Below are 16,395 nucleotides of genomic sequence, written 5' to 3'. Positions count from 1 at the left end.
CTTGCCACTGTTGCCTTTGGCTTGCTCAGTTGGGGATATTTTGGGGATATTTAATTTAATTTGATCAATTAATAAATTCCTCTTGAAACAAACTTTGTTGTATTATTTTAATTTAATACTGTGAAGCTGCTTTGATGCAATCTGTATTGTGAAAAGCGCTATACAAATAAACTTGACTTGACTTGACACCGCAAGGTGATCTCGACAGACGCGTCCAACATGGGTTGGGGAGCGCTTTACGAGGGCAGTCCGGTCTGCGGCCCCTGGTCGGATCCGGAGAAAAGCCTCCATATAAACTGTCTAGACATGCTGGCGGTCGAGAAGGCGTTGAAACACTTTCTCCCGTACCTGCGGGGGCACCACGTGCTAGTCCGCACGGACAACATGTCAGTGGTGTCCTATGTGAACCGTCAGGGCGGAATCAGATCCAGAACCCTGCGCGCTCTGACAGAGCGCCTTCTGGTCTGGGCTCAGGGCTCGCTGCGCTCTCTGAGAGCCGCGCACGTGCCCGGACGCCTGAACGACGGCCCGGACAGACTGTCCAGGGACAACGTTCCCCCCGAGGAATGGGCTCTACACTGCCAAACAGTCCAGATGCCATGGCGTCGCTTTGGCAAAGCAGAAGTCGACCTTTTCGCCACGAGCGAGAAGGCTCAGTGCCAGAGGTTCTTCTCGAAGAGCGAGGACGTGCTGGCCCAGGTTTGGCCCAGCGTCCCGTTGTACGCTTTCCCCCCGATCTCGATGTTGCCACAAGTGCGAGCGAAGATCAGGGAGACGCGCTGCGCGGTGCTCCTCATAGCCCCGCGCTGGGAAAACCAACCCTGGTTCCTAGAACTGATGAAGCTGTCAGACGCAGCCCCATGGCCGATTCCGGTGAGGAGAGACCTTCTCTCTCAAGCCTGAGGCTCGATTCTACATCCCCATCCAGAGCACTGGTCTCTGCATGCGTGGGAAATCAACAGATATTCGTTGATCTGCCAGAAGGGGTAGTTAACACGATCGCGCAGTCCAGAGCTCCCTCGACGAGGTGGCTCTATGCGTCTAAATGGTCAGTGTTTAACAAATGGTGCGCAGGAAAGAGTTTTAACTCTCAATCTTGTGGGGTCCCACAGGTTCTGAACTTCCTCCAAGAGCACTTGGACGCGGACAGGTCCCCCTCCACGCTCAAAGTTTATGTTGCGGCGATCGCTGCGTTCGCCGATTCGGCGCGCAGCCGCGCACTGGGAAGGAATGAACTCATTTCCCGCTTCCTGCGAGGGGCCAGAAGGTTGAACCCTCCGCGGCCGCCTTCGGTTCCTATCTGGGATCTGTCTTTGGTCCTAGAGGCCCTAAAAGCTTATCCCTTTGAACCACTGGACTCTGTGGAGCCGAAATACCTGACGTTTAAGACCGTTTTTCTGTTAGCCCTGGCTTCAGTAAAACGCGTGGGTGATTTGCATGCGCTATCAGTTAACGCGACGTGTCTCGAGTTTGGACCTAATGACTCGTTAGTCATTCTCAAACCGAAGCACGGCTATGTCCCTAAAGTGTTAGGTACTCCTTTCAGAGCTCAAGTTATCTCCCTCTCTATCCGGCAGTGAGGATGGCAGTAACCTCCTTTGCCCGGTTAGGGCGTTAAGGTGCTATGTTACGCGCTCTGCCGCCTTCTGGGCTCTCGGAGCAGCTCTTTGTTTCGTTCGGTGGGCGCACCAGAGGTCTCGCCGCCTCGAAACAGACACTATCCAGATGGATAGTGGACGCTATTGCAGCAGCTTATGCGTCCAAAAACCTGCAGTGCCCCTTGGGCATACGGGCTCATTCCACCAGAGGCATGGCCTCATCGTGGGCATGGTCCAGCGGAATTTCCATTCATGACATTTGTATGGCGGCGGGCTGGGCCTCCCCCTCTACATTTGTTAGGTTCTATAACCTGTAAGTTCCCGCCCTGCAGGTTAAACTTCTATCAGTCTAAGTCGTGTTCATGACCTGCTTATGTACGCAGGCTGGATACTCGATTTAGCTCTCCTGGTTGAGCTGCACTTTCAGGGTATGTCAGTAATATATAGACCGGCCATGCCGCTCTATGCTTTTTCCCTATGTGTGCTTGCGAAGATGTGTTGGCCCACACTGCTGGCCACCTGTTTTTTTTCCCACTTCTACGCTCCCCGGGTCTCCCGGGAGTTATGTGTGGATGCAAGGCGTGCACGGCGTTGACAATGGGTTCCCGCAGCGTAAGTTCCTTACGCAATACGAGAGAACCTCTCGTAAGAGAACGATACTGGTTACTCACGTAACCTCGGTTCTCTCTAGAAGAGGGAAGGAGTATTGCGTTCCCTGCCGTGCTCACGCCACGAGCTCATGTCGCTTCATTCGACAGAAACCAGAGTTTTAGCCTCCGAGCCCTCCTTATATACGCCCTCATTGGGCGTGACGTCACGCCGGGCTCACTGGTAGGCTAAAGCAGTTGCCACGCGGCAGCCAATGAGCGCGCAGTATGCCGCTCTAGCTCAGCTAGCCGCTGCTGCACTGCGTGGACAATATATGAAAATTAAGGATAATTTTTTGGCTTCAGTATCTCAAGACAAGACGACTTTTCCCACAGCCTAAGTTCCTTACGCAATACTCGTTCCCTCTTCTAGAGAGAACCGAGGTTACGTGAGTAACCAGTATCGTTTTGTCTTTCAATATAGCAGTTTTACAGGCTTTTATCATGTATCCTGACTCAAATAATGTGTTTCTAACAATCAGGGATGCATATAAGTGGTGCGCAGGTGCGCATGCGCTACCCAATTAAACAATGCGTACCAGATGAATTGCCGCAACCCTCATTTGCGTACCTAAGATTTGGGGATAGATAGGTGCGCAATCTGTGGTGTTGGATAGGCCTCAGAACTAGAGATGCGCGGATGGGCTATTTCATCCGCAACCGCATCGCAAAACTCATCATCCGTCCGCCATCCATCCGCACCAACGTTTTTGACCAATTTTCAAAACCGCACCCGCCCGCCATCCACTGATTGGGCGATGCAAGGTGCTGCTGATGACAGCCGCGAGACTAGAAAACTCTCTTACCTCAGAATATCAGCAGTGAACTCCGTCTCCGATCGGCGCACATGGACAAAAATAAATAAATTATTTAAATAAATAAATAGCCTAAATTAAACGAACTTCGGCAAACCTGACTGTACAATATTTTCATTGTAGCCTAATAGAAAACGCATTTTGGCACATCATTTAGGATTTTTCGTTGGTGCGCCATCAGCTCGCCTATGCCTACAAAAGACAGATGAAATTTAATATTAATAATTGATCCATGTCGGTATACACAGCCTAATATTTTACACTTAGGCTATAATTAAAAAATAGCCTAAACAATCACGATAGCCTATTTACTTTTTTTATTTATTAAAACCAGGAATTTGGTTAATGAAACATGGATTAAAATTAAGATACAATTAATACAAAACGAAATTCGCTTTAAAGAAATGCTTTGTGCTTTCTGTTTGAGGTCTCTGTGAAAGTTTGAAAGTCTTTTAGTGCCGCGGCGCTTTCAGAGGTCTCGTCCGTAATGGAGAACTGTCACTCACGTAAGATTGTTTTTTCCTCATAAATGACAAAATACTTAAAAAAAAAAAAAGACAAACCATCAATTAAAAAAAAAAAAAATATATATATATATATAAAGGATGGATTTATAGCGTTTTGGGGGAAAAAATGGATGGATGACCTTCGTTTTTAATTCTCCTTTTTTGAGTTTGTCACATAAAGTTACCTCCTTCGCCGGCGTTGCCATCTCTGATAATAACAAGCAGTCTGCATAGACTCGACTAGGCCATATTAGCCTACTGCCTGATAAAAATTTGACTATTTTAAAGTGTGCTTTTTTTCTTTTTCTTTTTTATGTATCATAGTCAGATAATAACAATATTTAACAATAGTCTATATTATGCATCCCTCTTATTTGTTTCTCCCGTGAGGTGGGTTAAGGAAAAAATGCAAATGTGAGGACCAAGCAACAACCCCAGGTTCTCCCCTGAGAACAAGACCAAAAATGTTATGTGCACCCCTGTAACAATAAAGTGAGAGGATCTGCTGATGATCCTGAATGGCTTGTTGAATGAGTGTTGATAGTCTGAGGCTCATCAATATTAACAGATCTGCTTAAAACACTCTTTATTTCATGACAATAGTTCCTGTTTTCACCTCATTTATTATGCAGATGTCTTCAGATCTCAGCAGACTGAGGGGATTTGTTGGCTACTTTGTGTACCTTTACACAAATTATTTTCTTAAGATTTCCTTTTTTATGATTTTGTTCTGTTTTTCTTACCATTGTTTATATTTGGAAAAATTAAAATTATTTATATTATTTTCTATATTTCTAGATACCTGTATTTTAATGAAGAAGCAGAATAATGTAAGGATTAGCAATAAAAATAATTAAAATAATGAATTGGCATCAGTTACTGTACGATTAATAGATAGACAGACATAAATGCTTAGAAGTGTCATTTATTATAAAAACAAACTCAGTGATTTATATTTTTGATTTTGGCAGATTAGCTCCTCCCACTATAATCACATCATCAGTGAAGCTCCTCCCACTGTAATTCATCATCAGTGAAGCTCCTCCCACCATATTCACATCATCAGTGAAGCTCCTCCCACTGTAATTCTCCAATAAATGCTGTAATTCCCATCAGCTACAAGTGAAGACGATCATCAGGAAGAGCTGAAATCTGCAAAGACTGAGTTTATTAAAGAGGACAGTGAGAACATGAGTGATCCAGAACCCTGCAGAATGAAACACACTGAAGATCCTGAAGAACAAAGAGGTTGGTGTTTATTCTTCATTCATTCATGATGCTGAAGAACATTTATGTTAGAAACCAGTGTTTAGATAAACAGTTCAACTATGAAACGGTTCAGAATGTTCTGGGTTTTCTTCAACAAATGGTCAGTAAAGGGAGGTTTGAGACATTTTTATATTGATTGTCAACATCAGATCAGGCTAAATACTGTTTAAACTGTTTTATTTTATATCTGGTTCCCAAGTAGCAACAACGTTACCAGAATTTTAGTCATTTTCAACAAAGTTTACAAAATATATATTTTTAGGAATAGTCAGTAAACACCAAGTTACTGATAAAGTTGTATTTGTAAAATATCATACAAGTTATTCATAGTTTTAGAGATTCTTCTTACAGTAACTTTGGTAGCAGGGTTGATGAATACAGTCAATGCTACAGATTGTGTAAAAACAGAGACAATGGATTGAGATTATTTTCTTGTCTTCCCATCATGCAGTAGAAAGAGCACAGATGATGTCACTTTCTGTGTGAATTTTATTTTTAAGAAATACTGTATTTTAAATACAGTCAGTGAAGTCAGTGCAAGGAAAAGTCTAGTGTGAACGGCCATTAATATTTAAAACGTTTTAGTCAAATAAATATCAATCTCAACGTTGGTGTGGAAATATGGCAGTATTGTATATTTTAATGTTAATATCATGTTAGATAATTGTGTCATTGATCAAATATATTCAATAGTTCTTGATAAAGAAACATGGGATTTGTGCCTATAATGTTTTAAAAATAATAATTGGAAGATGAATTTTCCTCATTCATGGAAAGTTTCAAGGACATATAATCAATTTATAAAAAGGCATCAAATTATCATTTTACAGCGGTTGTCTGCTTTCTACGATTACATCAGGGCTCACTTTCATGTCCTTTCACTTTATATTCCTCTCTTTGAATTATTTTGATGTACTGAAAATTAAATGTAATATTTGTTTCTTTCATGTCAGACCCGATGGAAGTGAAGGAGGAGAGTGAAGAACTGAGTGAAGTGAAGGAGGAGAGTGAAGAACTGAGTGAAGTGAAGGAGGAGAGTGAAGAACCGAGTGAAGTGAAGGAGGAGAGTGAAAAACTGAGTGAAGTGACGGAGGAGAGTGAAGAACCGAGTGAAGTGGAGGAGGAGAGTGAAGAACTGAGTGAAGTGAAGGAGGAGAGTGAAGAACTGAGTGAAGTGAAGGAGGAGAGTGAAGAACCGAGTGAAGTGAAGGAGGAGAGTGAAGAACCGAGTGAAGTGAAGGAGAAGAGTGAAGAACCGAGTGAAGTGAAGGAGGAGAGTGAAGAACTGAGTGAAGTGAAGGAGGAGAGTGAAGAACCGAGTGAAGTGAAGGAGGAGAGTGAAGAACCGAGTGAAGTGAAGGAGGAGAGTGAAGAACCGAGTGAAGTGAAGGAGGAGAGTGAAGAACTGAGTGAAGTGAAGGAGGAGAGTGAAGAACCGAGTGAAGTGAAGGAGGAGAGTGAAGAACCGAGTGAAGTGACGGAGGAGAGTGAAGAACTGAGTGAAGTGACGGAGGAGAGTGAAGAACCGAGTGAAGTGGAGGAGGAGAGTGAAGAACTGAGTGAAGTGACGGAGGAGAGTGAAGAACCGAGTGAAGTGAAGGAGGAGAGTGAAAAACTGAGTGAAGTGACGGAGGAGAGTGAAGAACTGAGTGAAGTGACGGAGGAGAGTGAAGAACCGAGTGAAGTGAAGGAGGAGAGTGAAGAACTGAGTGAAGTGACGGAGGAGAGTGAAGAACTGAGTGAAGTGACGGAGGAACATCATGTCCATCCTGGAGGAAAACCTTTGAGTCGCTCAAAGACAAAAAATATATTTTTAAAGAAAAGAGCCAAGAAATCTTTCACCTGCACTCAGTGTGGAAGGAGTTTCACAACCAAAGGAAGTCTTGAGCGTCACATGAGGATCCACACTGGAGAGAAGCCGTTCACATGTGATCAATGTGGCAAAACATTTCTTAGGTCATCAGACCTGAAGACACACCTGAGAGTTCATATGAAGGAGAAGCTGCATTCATGTTCTGTGTGTGGAAAGAGTTTTTCACTGCTGCTAACTTTACATAGACATGAGAAAACTCACACTGGTGTGAGAGAGTACATGTGCTTTGAGTGTGAGAAGACTTTTACTACAGCGAACTGTTTAAAACTGCACCAGAGAATTCACACTGGAGAAAAACCTTACAAGTGTTCACACTGTGACAAGAGATTCAGTCGATCAGCACATCTGAAAACACATGAGATGAACCACACTGGAGAGAAGCTGCACACGTGTGATCACTGTGGAAAGAGTTTTGCTTTAAAAAGTGAGATGAAGCTACACATGAGGATCCACACTAGAGAGAAGCCGTTCACATGTGATCAATGTGGGAATAGATTTACACGCATAACAAATCGTAATCAACACATGAGGATCCACACCGGAGAGAAGCCGTTCTCATGTAATCTGTGCGGGAAGAGTTTCAGTCAATCATCAGCCCTTAATAATCACATGAGGATTCACACCGGAGAGAAGACGTTCTCATGTGATCAATGTGGCAAAACATTTCTTAGTGCACCAGAGCTGAAGAGACACCTGACAGTTCATACGAAGGAGAAGCCACATTCATGTTCTGTGTGTGGAAAGAGTTTTTCACTGCTGCTAACTTTACATAGACATCAGAAAACTCACACTGGAGTGAGAGAGTACATGTGCTTTGAGTGTGAGAAGACTTTTACTTCAGCTAACTGTTTAAAACTGCACCAGAGATTTCACACTGGAGAAAAACCTTACAAGTGTTCACACTGTGACAAGAGATTCAGTCAGTCAGCATCTCTGAAAACACATGAGAGGATCCACACTGGAGTAAAACCTTACAAGTGTTCACACTGTGACAAGATATGCAGTCAGTCAGCGCATCTGAAAACACATGAGAGGATCCACACTGGAGAAAAACCTTACAAGTGTTCACACTGTGACAAGAGATTCAGTGTGTCAACAAATCTGAAAACACATGAGAGGATCCACAGCAGAGAGAAGCCGCACACGTGTGATCAGTGTGGAAAGAGTTTCTCCTTTAAAACTCACCTGAATTTACACATGAAGATCCATGCAGTGGAGAAACCACTTAAGCACAGTCTGAGATCACGGTAATTTATTTTCATGTGCTGAGCAACAAATTATTTTCTGTGTAAGTCGTACAAAACCTTTCTTTTTAGCAAACTTTTTTGCACACAATGTTGTCAATGCTCTAGTTCATATGTAGAGCCCCTAGTGATACTTCAAGTAGTTTCATGTTGTTTTGAGCCGCCTTAGTGTTTTAAAAATAGTGATTTTGATGCTCTCGTTGTTGTGCCCCATTCACTCCCATTCAAAAGGCATTTTGACCGAAAATGAAAATACGGTCAAACTTAAAAGTGGAGTTTCCATTCTAATTATGCTTTTGCACGAATGTTTGACTCGGCTAGATTAACAAAAAGAGCCTAGGTTCAATTTTGGCGAGAGTTACCCTTTAAGAGTTGCTGTCCGTTTGTCAAGTGTGGAAGGAGGTCAGGAAGAAGTGGCAGGACTTGCTAAAAGGAAAAGGGCACTGCAGAGGACAGCATTTAATAAAACAGGTACTGGGCCCAATGAGTCCCCCCTTCTCACAGAAGAGGAAGAATAGGCCAGTACTTGGCATCCATGGAGGAGTTGGGGTAACTCAACCTGAGCCTGAGTCAGGTCCTTCATACTCAGAGGAACTATCAGTTTCATCTTCCATCTCCTAGTCCTGCAAACAACCCTCCCAGGCCTCAGCCTCCATCTTCTGTTGTCCAGACTGCAGCCACAACACCTCAGCAGTTTGAGGATGTGTGAAGCTGTAGTCAGGACATATGAGAGTACAGGGAGGAAGATGAAGAGGTGGTGGAGGAGGAGCATGAAGATGGCATGATGGGACCACATGATGGCCAACCAAGAAATGCCCAATACATGGCTGGTTTTCGTGCATTTCAGCATGTTTTTAGTTCATCCCTTCTCTGAATATTACTCTTCAGCTCACAGTCTGCAAATTCTACCTTATTATATGATGTTTGTTTGAATCCCTCTTTGTTTGTATCTTTAACCTAACGTTGACCTCTGTATTACTTTCTGCAGTCACTCCTTTTTCAGTAAGGGATAATATTTGCCCCCTTAAATCGATATAGTTCCAGTGCATTTTTTACCTTTACAAATACCTTTATAAAATAAATAATGCTAAATAAATAAATAACGCTCTAGCGCCCTCTATTGGCCAGCCGCCCCTGCCGAGCTGATGAATATATAATGAACTGATGATATTCACAAATGATATCCCGGAGAATACAATACAGTTGAGTCTGCCTTATTTTACATATTCATACTCCATATTTTCTGTCTCTTTCAGAGATGTCTGTGATCGGCTCCAGTCCAGATGATCCGGGTTCTTCTGATGGGCAGAACCGGCTCTGGGAAAAGCTCATCAGGAAACACTGTACTGGGACAAAAGAGGCTTAAAGTTGAGAAGAAACAAGAAGCTTAAGTGGATTCTCCAGATCTACTGGATCCATATCTGAATCTGGAGATCATATTGATGAGAGAAAAGCTTGTCTCTCGACACACCTGTACTTTATGATAATGAACTCAGTAAAGTGTAGATTGTTGCTGAAATAGTAAAGTTTATTATATTCTTGTCTCCTGGACTACACACTTAAAGTGGATTGAAAAAAAAAAACATACCTATGGACTAAGCACATGTGCACGCCGTCTGCGTTTTCACAGGTTTGCGTTTTTTGAGGTTTGCGCAGAGAGAACTTTTTTTTTATTTAATTTTTCAGGGCTTGAAGCTTGATCCTATTTCAGGGTTTGCATTCTCGAGCCTCAGGCACTGTTTGGTGCGGATTACTTCATGTAATTATTGATTAAACTCTTTACTAATTTTATCAACATCTCATTGTTATTGTCCATTTTCTTATTTTCTGCTGATTCTGCTTTAATTAGGAATAATTTTAGTTCTGAAAGTCATTAAGTATCCTGATATGATTGCTTTTTGAGCTTTCCATGTTTTCATTTTTCTCAATAGAGTTTTTAAATGCCTAATAAATGATATTTCACTGCACACATGACTGACATTGAATAAGATTGCTGTCTGTCTACATTATTAACAGTTTCATATCCACTATCATATGTACATTTCAAAGAGTTTGTTCTAGTTGAGAAACGCTAGTTGAGAAACGATTGAGAAACGCAATCAGCGTTTCTCACAGGTTCGCGTTTAAAGTCTGTGTAGAGGGAATGGTGTCGTCTTAGCGGCCCCTAATTTAATAACAAATGATCGTTGCGACGGAAGCAAATCAATCAAAACTAACTTTAGATGGAAAATAACTTAACTCTGCTATAAAGCCAAAACAATCTCTGTTACCTTAAATTATACGCTTATCTCTGTGAAGCTGCTTTGAAACAATCTACGTTGTTAAAAGCGCTATATAAATGAAGATGACTTGACTTGACTAGTCAGTTTGAAGTTCATTCACACCATGAGGTTTCACGAAGTCAGAACAATCACTATGAACTTTAAACAATACCAGCCCAGGCTCCAGCTTTGAGATGCACAAAAGAAGGCGTACGCCGCTCTACGCAGTAATTGGTATTTATAAAAAGCAAACTTGACGGGAAAATGTGTGGTCCTTCACGCAAGGTCTGACCCAGGCGTACGCACAAAAACGGGTGAAATGAGAAATGGCGACACCGTCGGCAGAGGGAAGAAACACGTGAAAGTGTGTGAAACTGTAGACCGTTGTGTAAAAGAAATGGCAATACTGCCTCTCATAAATAACATGAAATCTTAGCAAGTCTTACAATTAACAGCCGACATGAACACCCGTTTGATCGATCTGCAGTGTAAAACAAAAGCAAATGAAGATTACAACAGAAATGCAAATTAACACATATTTGCAAAAAGAAAAGTGAAATATGTTCTGCAATAATATTGGCATGTTATGCAATTCATCCTCATAACACATCTGTAGCTTGTCAGATGCAGTCAAATGGATGGTAATAAAATGCCATGATGCCATCACAATGCGTAATGACGTGAGTGAAGTTACGTTTCTTGGTTTTCCTCTGTGTTTGCCATGATTTCGCAATCGATGAATATTAACTTGTGGGCGTTTCAGAGACTATTTATGGGCAACTATGGGTGTGACATGAAGCCGCAAAAGCTGCGCTACATTTAGAATTGATTGTAATTTATTAAGGGAAAACTGCGTAGGATGTGCGTGCGCACGGTTTTATAAATCCGAATATTTCTGTGCGTACGCATGTCCTATGTTTCATCCGTACGCCACTTCTGACGCAAATCCTACGCAAAGTTTTGTAAATGAGGCCCCAGGTCTGGGGCCCCTGGGCTTGAGTTTATGTTCGGGCCCTACATATGCTGCGAATGACCTTAACTGGAACATCATTATAGAGTAGCACAACATACACAACAATTAAATTTTAACCTATTTGAGGTTCCTAGAACAATTAATATGCAACATGCCAAGCCTAGTCAAAGTTTAGAGGTAATATTAAATAGTCATTAATATACAGTACAATACAGGATGTGCTCTATCAGCATAATTGCGTAACTAGTGTTGGGTGTAATACAATACTAACTAATTAATTAATTACTGTAATTTAATTATTTTTTATTCTAAAATTAAAATACGGAATTTCTCTTTAACACGAACCCCCAACTCCCTCTCCAAGTGCTCGTAGTTCTCTCATAGACTTGCTGCTAAAGTGATATGTCTTCCAAACCATGTTGAGGAGATTGTAGACATGAGCCACCATTGGCATTTTCCCTTGTACAGATAGCATTGCCAGCTCCAGTCTACAATTACAATGAATTCAACTTAAAATTAAACATGCATTGTTTAGGTTACTACCCTATCTTTATTCTGAAGGTTCACATTTAACCTACCTATGTGGCATGCAATGAAATGGGACAATAAAAGCCCCTGCCTCAGCCTGGAGGAGGGCTATTACCCCTCCTTTATGCCCGAGATTGACAGCTGCACCATCAGCTCCCATGGCAACTGTCTTCTCTAACCACCCTGTTTCTGTCCCTAGATGCTGAAAGGCCTCTTTGGTGGCATCATATACACCTAAAAATGCAAGCACATGACTATGGTGTACAATTATGTCATATTCACTGGATGAAAACACCAGTTGCCTGAACAGTTTTTCCCTCTGTCATCATCACACCTCACACTAATAAATATTCACAGTAAAGACAGCTAAAGAAGTTAGTGATAGGTCTAAACATAATTTGAATTAAAACATACCTTGAGGCACAGCTGAATCATTATGGCACCTTAAGTGATTATTTAAACTTATAAATATTCAAAGTAGAGACAGCTAAAGAAGTTAGTGAAAGGTCTAAACATAATATGAATTAAAACATACCTTGAGCATGTGCATGTTTCACTTCGATGTGGCCAATCAAAATATGCATTTGTTTCCCTTCATTCAGGATCCTTGCGTATATGATTTTGCATTCCTTTGTTGGCCCCATCGATCATAATTGATAAATACAGAGCATCCTTGATTTTCTTCCCCTTCAGAGTATCCGCACTTACTCCAACGAATTGTGCGCATGCTGTATCAGTGTTGTATGTTTTGTTAAGTTTTAAGCCATTCTTCCTTTGAAGGTCGAGCTGGCTTTTGTATTTGGTGAAGGGTAGTTCCTCCTTAGCAATGAAGTAGGCCGTGTTAAATTTCAACATCATCTCTGCCTTTTTGATTTATAAACATGTCACGGCATACTCTGTGCTTTAGGCTGAGATTGTGTTTAATCAACGTATTGTGTTTAAACTACGAAGTGCCTGTACTGTCCGCAAACTTAGTGTTCCCCGCAGTTCTGGGGTAGCGGCTGCAGTATTCGCAGTTCATGGAGTTCGACTCTTTACAGTACCTCAGCCAGCTGAATTCTCTCAGCCAGTCTTCTCAAATGGTGGGTGCGGGCCTTTTTTGCCACGCAAACCTCTGACTCTGCATCATCATCTGACAGTGACACTGTAGACTCTGGCACTGGCACACTGGCCGCAAGTTGGCAAAACGAATCAATAGTTCGCTTGCTCATAGCTCAGACATGTTGTGTCATGTTGTGATGATATTTGTCTCCGTTTCCGCACGCTCGATTATCTCTAGGCCCCTCCCCCCTCCACACATTTTAGCACTTACAGTGGCCATTCCCTATTCTTCTCGCAGTCATTGGCCTGCCACACATTCTGGACTCATTGACGCACCCCTTCCACGTTTAATGTGTAAAAAAAAAAGGGGGGGGGAAGGCAAATTTACTGGTCGCACATGTGCGACTGAATGTAAAATTCAGTCGTGCACTCTCAAATTTTGGTCCATTTGGTCGCAGTCTGGAGCCCTGCTTTCTTTCTGCAACTCGAATTAATGTGTGTGTGTTTGTTAGATATTAGTTCCATGTAATAGAATAATCAAGTCTTGTTTGTATTTTAAAGAGAAGTCTTAAACTTCTGATTTAAGTTACCTTGCTCATAAATAGTGTTTCACTATAGATTAGATATTTGTATCTGCTGCAGAGCTGATAGTTACGGGCTATTCAGATGAACGCTGGACGCGTCATTGGCTCGGCTGTAATAAGTGATTCTTTCGAATTCCCTATAAATTAATAAATAATTCCCTTTGAGCTCAATTGACCTGTTTGACCCTTACACCCTTTCAGCGGGTGCTTAAAGGAGCATTTCACCCATGGGAACATTGATCTTTATTGAAAGTGGGTCATATATGTAGTCGAAATGTAAAATAAATTTTGAATTTGGTGCCTTCTTGGCCGAGGAAAGAAAGAAAGTAACTTCAGGACGCATTTGTATGAAAGACACCAACTCCCACAATGCACCACATTGCACAGCTGCGCAAGCCACTCCCACTAATCCAGAAAGCGCATATCTGCCTATAAGAGAAATAACTCTTCCGTCTACAAGGCTAGCTACCACCAGAGCTTGAAATTCATTTCACACAAAATGTCTAGTTAGTTGGCGAACTCATTAGTGAATTACTCTTCATTTGTATTTCTTTCGAAGTGGTGAATTATTGCATTGTAACGTTACCTGGATGTTCAGTCAGATGCGGTGCGAAACTAGGATAGTTCACAACACAAACGTCCGTGTCCTCGTCTGATTCACAACACAAACGTCCGTGTCCTCGTCTGATTCACAACACAAACGTCCGTGTCCTCGTCTGATTCACAACACAAACGTCCGTGTCCTCGTCTGATTCAGAGATTTCATCCAGGAGAAGTTGTCATTGTTGAAATTCTTTGCCGCAGACGGACTCTATCTCTGTGTTCGTAGCGGTTCGTAGTTGCATAGTGAGATCACCGGCGCCACCAGTCCGCCCTAACTCGAGCCAGTCCGGGCTCCTCGTCCGCGGCAGGCAGGTCTTCTGCTGCCTCGGCTGCTCTGCGCTATAATGCGGCTTGTAAAGGTAGCCACAAACACCTGATTCGAGCATCAGACTTCCGAAATCCTCTTCTTCTATATCATATTGAGTAACGTTACCCTCCGCTATTGTCATATCTTCACATCTGGCTCCACAGCGCCTGTTAGCTTAGCTTCCAAACAAGATGGAGGATATTGCTTTTAGTTTCAGAAAGTGAAGTCCCACCCACTGATCTGTAATAGGCCTGTAGCGTGAGCGGGTCCCGCCCCCTGGGAAAGATGAGGAACGAGTGTCTGTAGTCTCTACACTTTTCAATGAAATGTGACTTCCTGCTTATTATGACGCAAAATGATGATTTTTACGTCATAATAAGCAGGAAGTAAAACACTTAAATCCTTATTTCTCCCATCTCAGGGAAAAATGGATGAAAAATCCACATTTATTATAATATATGACTGGGTTTCTAACAATACAAAGCTTAATGCAAATGGGTGAAATGCTCCTTTAATAAACTGGTGAACTTTATATCCGTAAAACAACTCTGATGTAATAAACGACTCTGACTCTGACTGTAATAAACGACTCTGACTCTGACTGTAATAAAGTGCGCATTACTGTCGTGATCAGTAACGTTAGGCCTATCACTCCGGAGACTGTAAGCTGGATCACGGACAGTTGGTACAGATCCATCCTCGAGTAATAACGAGAGTAAATGAAGACTGCCATGTTCATTCTTACATCCAACAATAAAACACCTCAATCGCTTAGGAGACATTCGTGTCTACAGCTGCTCCGGCATCGAAACACTGGTGGACTGTGTTTAGCTCACTCAGGGCCGGTCTACGCTAAAACTGCAGTGTCCCTTAAACACCATGTAAAAGTGAATTTTGCATAACAGGTCCCCTTTAAGTCACATGATCAATGTCACTATTTTTTTAAACATGTGATTAGCCTAGTTCAGAGTCTGAAATATTGATTATTCCTCTCGCATCATGTCTGTTAGAAATTAAACTTGTTTGTTTTTAGCAGAACTACCAGAAAGCATCTGGAAGGAGAGGACAGAGAGAACGCCAGTGATCCAGAACCTGCAGAATGAAACACACTGAAGAACAAAGAGGTTGGTGTTCATTCTTGATTCCTCATTCATTCATCATGATGAAGAACATGCTGATGCTCACCAGATTTACATTGTTTCATGACCAAACTAGTGATTTATAACACACATCATCTTCATGACATTAAAATAGATCGTAATCGTACACAGCAGTTGTTGACCAGATTTGATGGGATTAAAATGTCTATTGAACTTATCAGTGATATTGACTTTGAGCCTCACTTTTCATGTCACATTTGTCTCTCATTTGAAATCTCACTTGATTTCATGTTTATTTTAGACCTGATGGACGTGAACAAGAAAGGAATAACAGAAGCCAAAAAATCTGTCTCCTGCACTCAGTGTAAAAAAAACGCTTCACATGGAAAAGTCTGAAGGTTCACATGAGAGTTCTGCCTTCTCATTCTGAAGAAGAGCACCGGAAAAATACACCGGAAAGAAACTGTGAAATGTGATCAATGCGGGAAGAGTTTAATTTAAAGAAAAGACCATTTAACTGTGATCACAGTGTGGTAAACAGTTTCATTGGGCGTCAGTCCTGAAGAAACACCTGAAGATTCACACAAAGGAGAAGATTCATTCTTAAAGGGTTAGTTCACCCAAAAATGAAAATTCTGTCAGTAATTACTCACCCTCATGTTGTTCCAACCCCGTAAGACCTTCGTTCATCTTCGGACCACAAATGAAGATATTTTTTATTAAATCTGACAGCTGTCTCACTCCATAGACACTATAACTTGCTGGCCCAGAAAATGCATTAAACACATCGTTAATATAGTCCAAGTGACTACAGTGGCTCAATATTAAGTTTATAAAGCGACAAGAATACTTTTTGTGCGAAAAAAAAGAAGCAAAATAACAACTTTATTCCACTATTCATTTCCTTCTCTCTGGGCCTTGAGTTTTTTCACATAGTAAATCTGCGTAGCGAGTCTGTGTTGCACGTCACCACGTAGGCTCACTATTGGCCGACACTGGTCATGTGTGTGATGCGTGGTGACGTGCAACACAGACGCGTTACGCTT

At 42.0% G+C, this 16,395-nt stretch overlaps 3 protein-coding genes across 4 annotated transcripts in view; 2 read left to right on the top strand and 1 right to left on the bottom strand.

Moving 5' to 3' along the window:
- LOC309492495 (uncharacterized protein) overlaps positions 1-16,395 on the bottom strand; it is a 201,847-nt gene that overhangs the window by 66,181 nt on the left and 119,271 nt on the right. The gene's annotated exons all lie outside the window — the stretch shown is intronic.
- The window catches only part of LOC309490066 (uncharacterized protein), a 117,981-nt gene that overhangs the window by 5,483 nt on the left and 96,103 nt on the right, over positions 1-16,395 (top strand). The window contains exon 2 of one of the 2 annotated variants that reach the window (XM_082159049.1): positions 4,538-4,814. The gene's annotated coding sequence lies outside the window, so the exon portion shown is untranslated. Of the gene's footprint in view, positions 1-3,862; positions 4,815-16,395 lie in introns of those variants that run through there. The other variant, XM_082159048.1, reaches the window with a different exon arrangement.
- On the top strand, positions 220-16,091 carry LOC309474829 (uncharacterized protein; the record flags this gene model as incomplete). Its single annotated transcript, XM_082137452.1, has 5 exons — positions 220-873; positions 1,113-1,424; positions 6,046-7,955; positions 15,283-15,373; positions 15,651-16,091. The coding sequence occupies 4 exons, from the start codon at positions 220-222 to the stop codon at positions 15,350-15,352; spliced, it is 2,946 nt and encodes a 981-aa protein (XP_081993578.1). The 3' UTR covers positions 15,353-15,373; positions 15,651-16,091.

This window comes from Leuciscus leuciscus (genome assembly GCF_965113295.1).
Source record: "Leuciscus leuciscus genome assembly, chromosome: 1".
NCBI lineage: Eukaryota > Metazoa > Chordata > Actinopteri > Cypriniformes > Leuciscidae > Leuciscus > Leuciscus leuciscus.
This window is presented reverse-complemented; position numbering and strand designations above follow the sequence as displayed.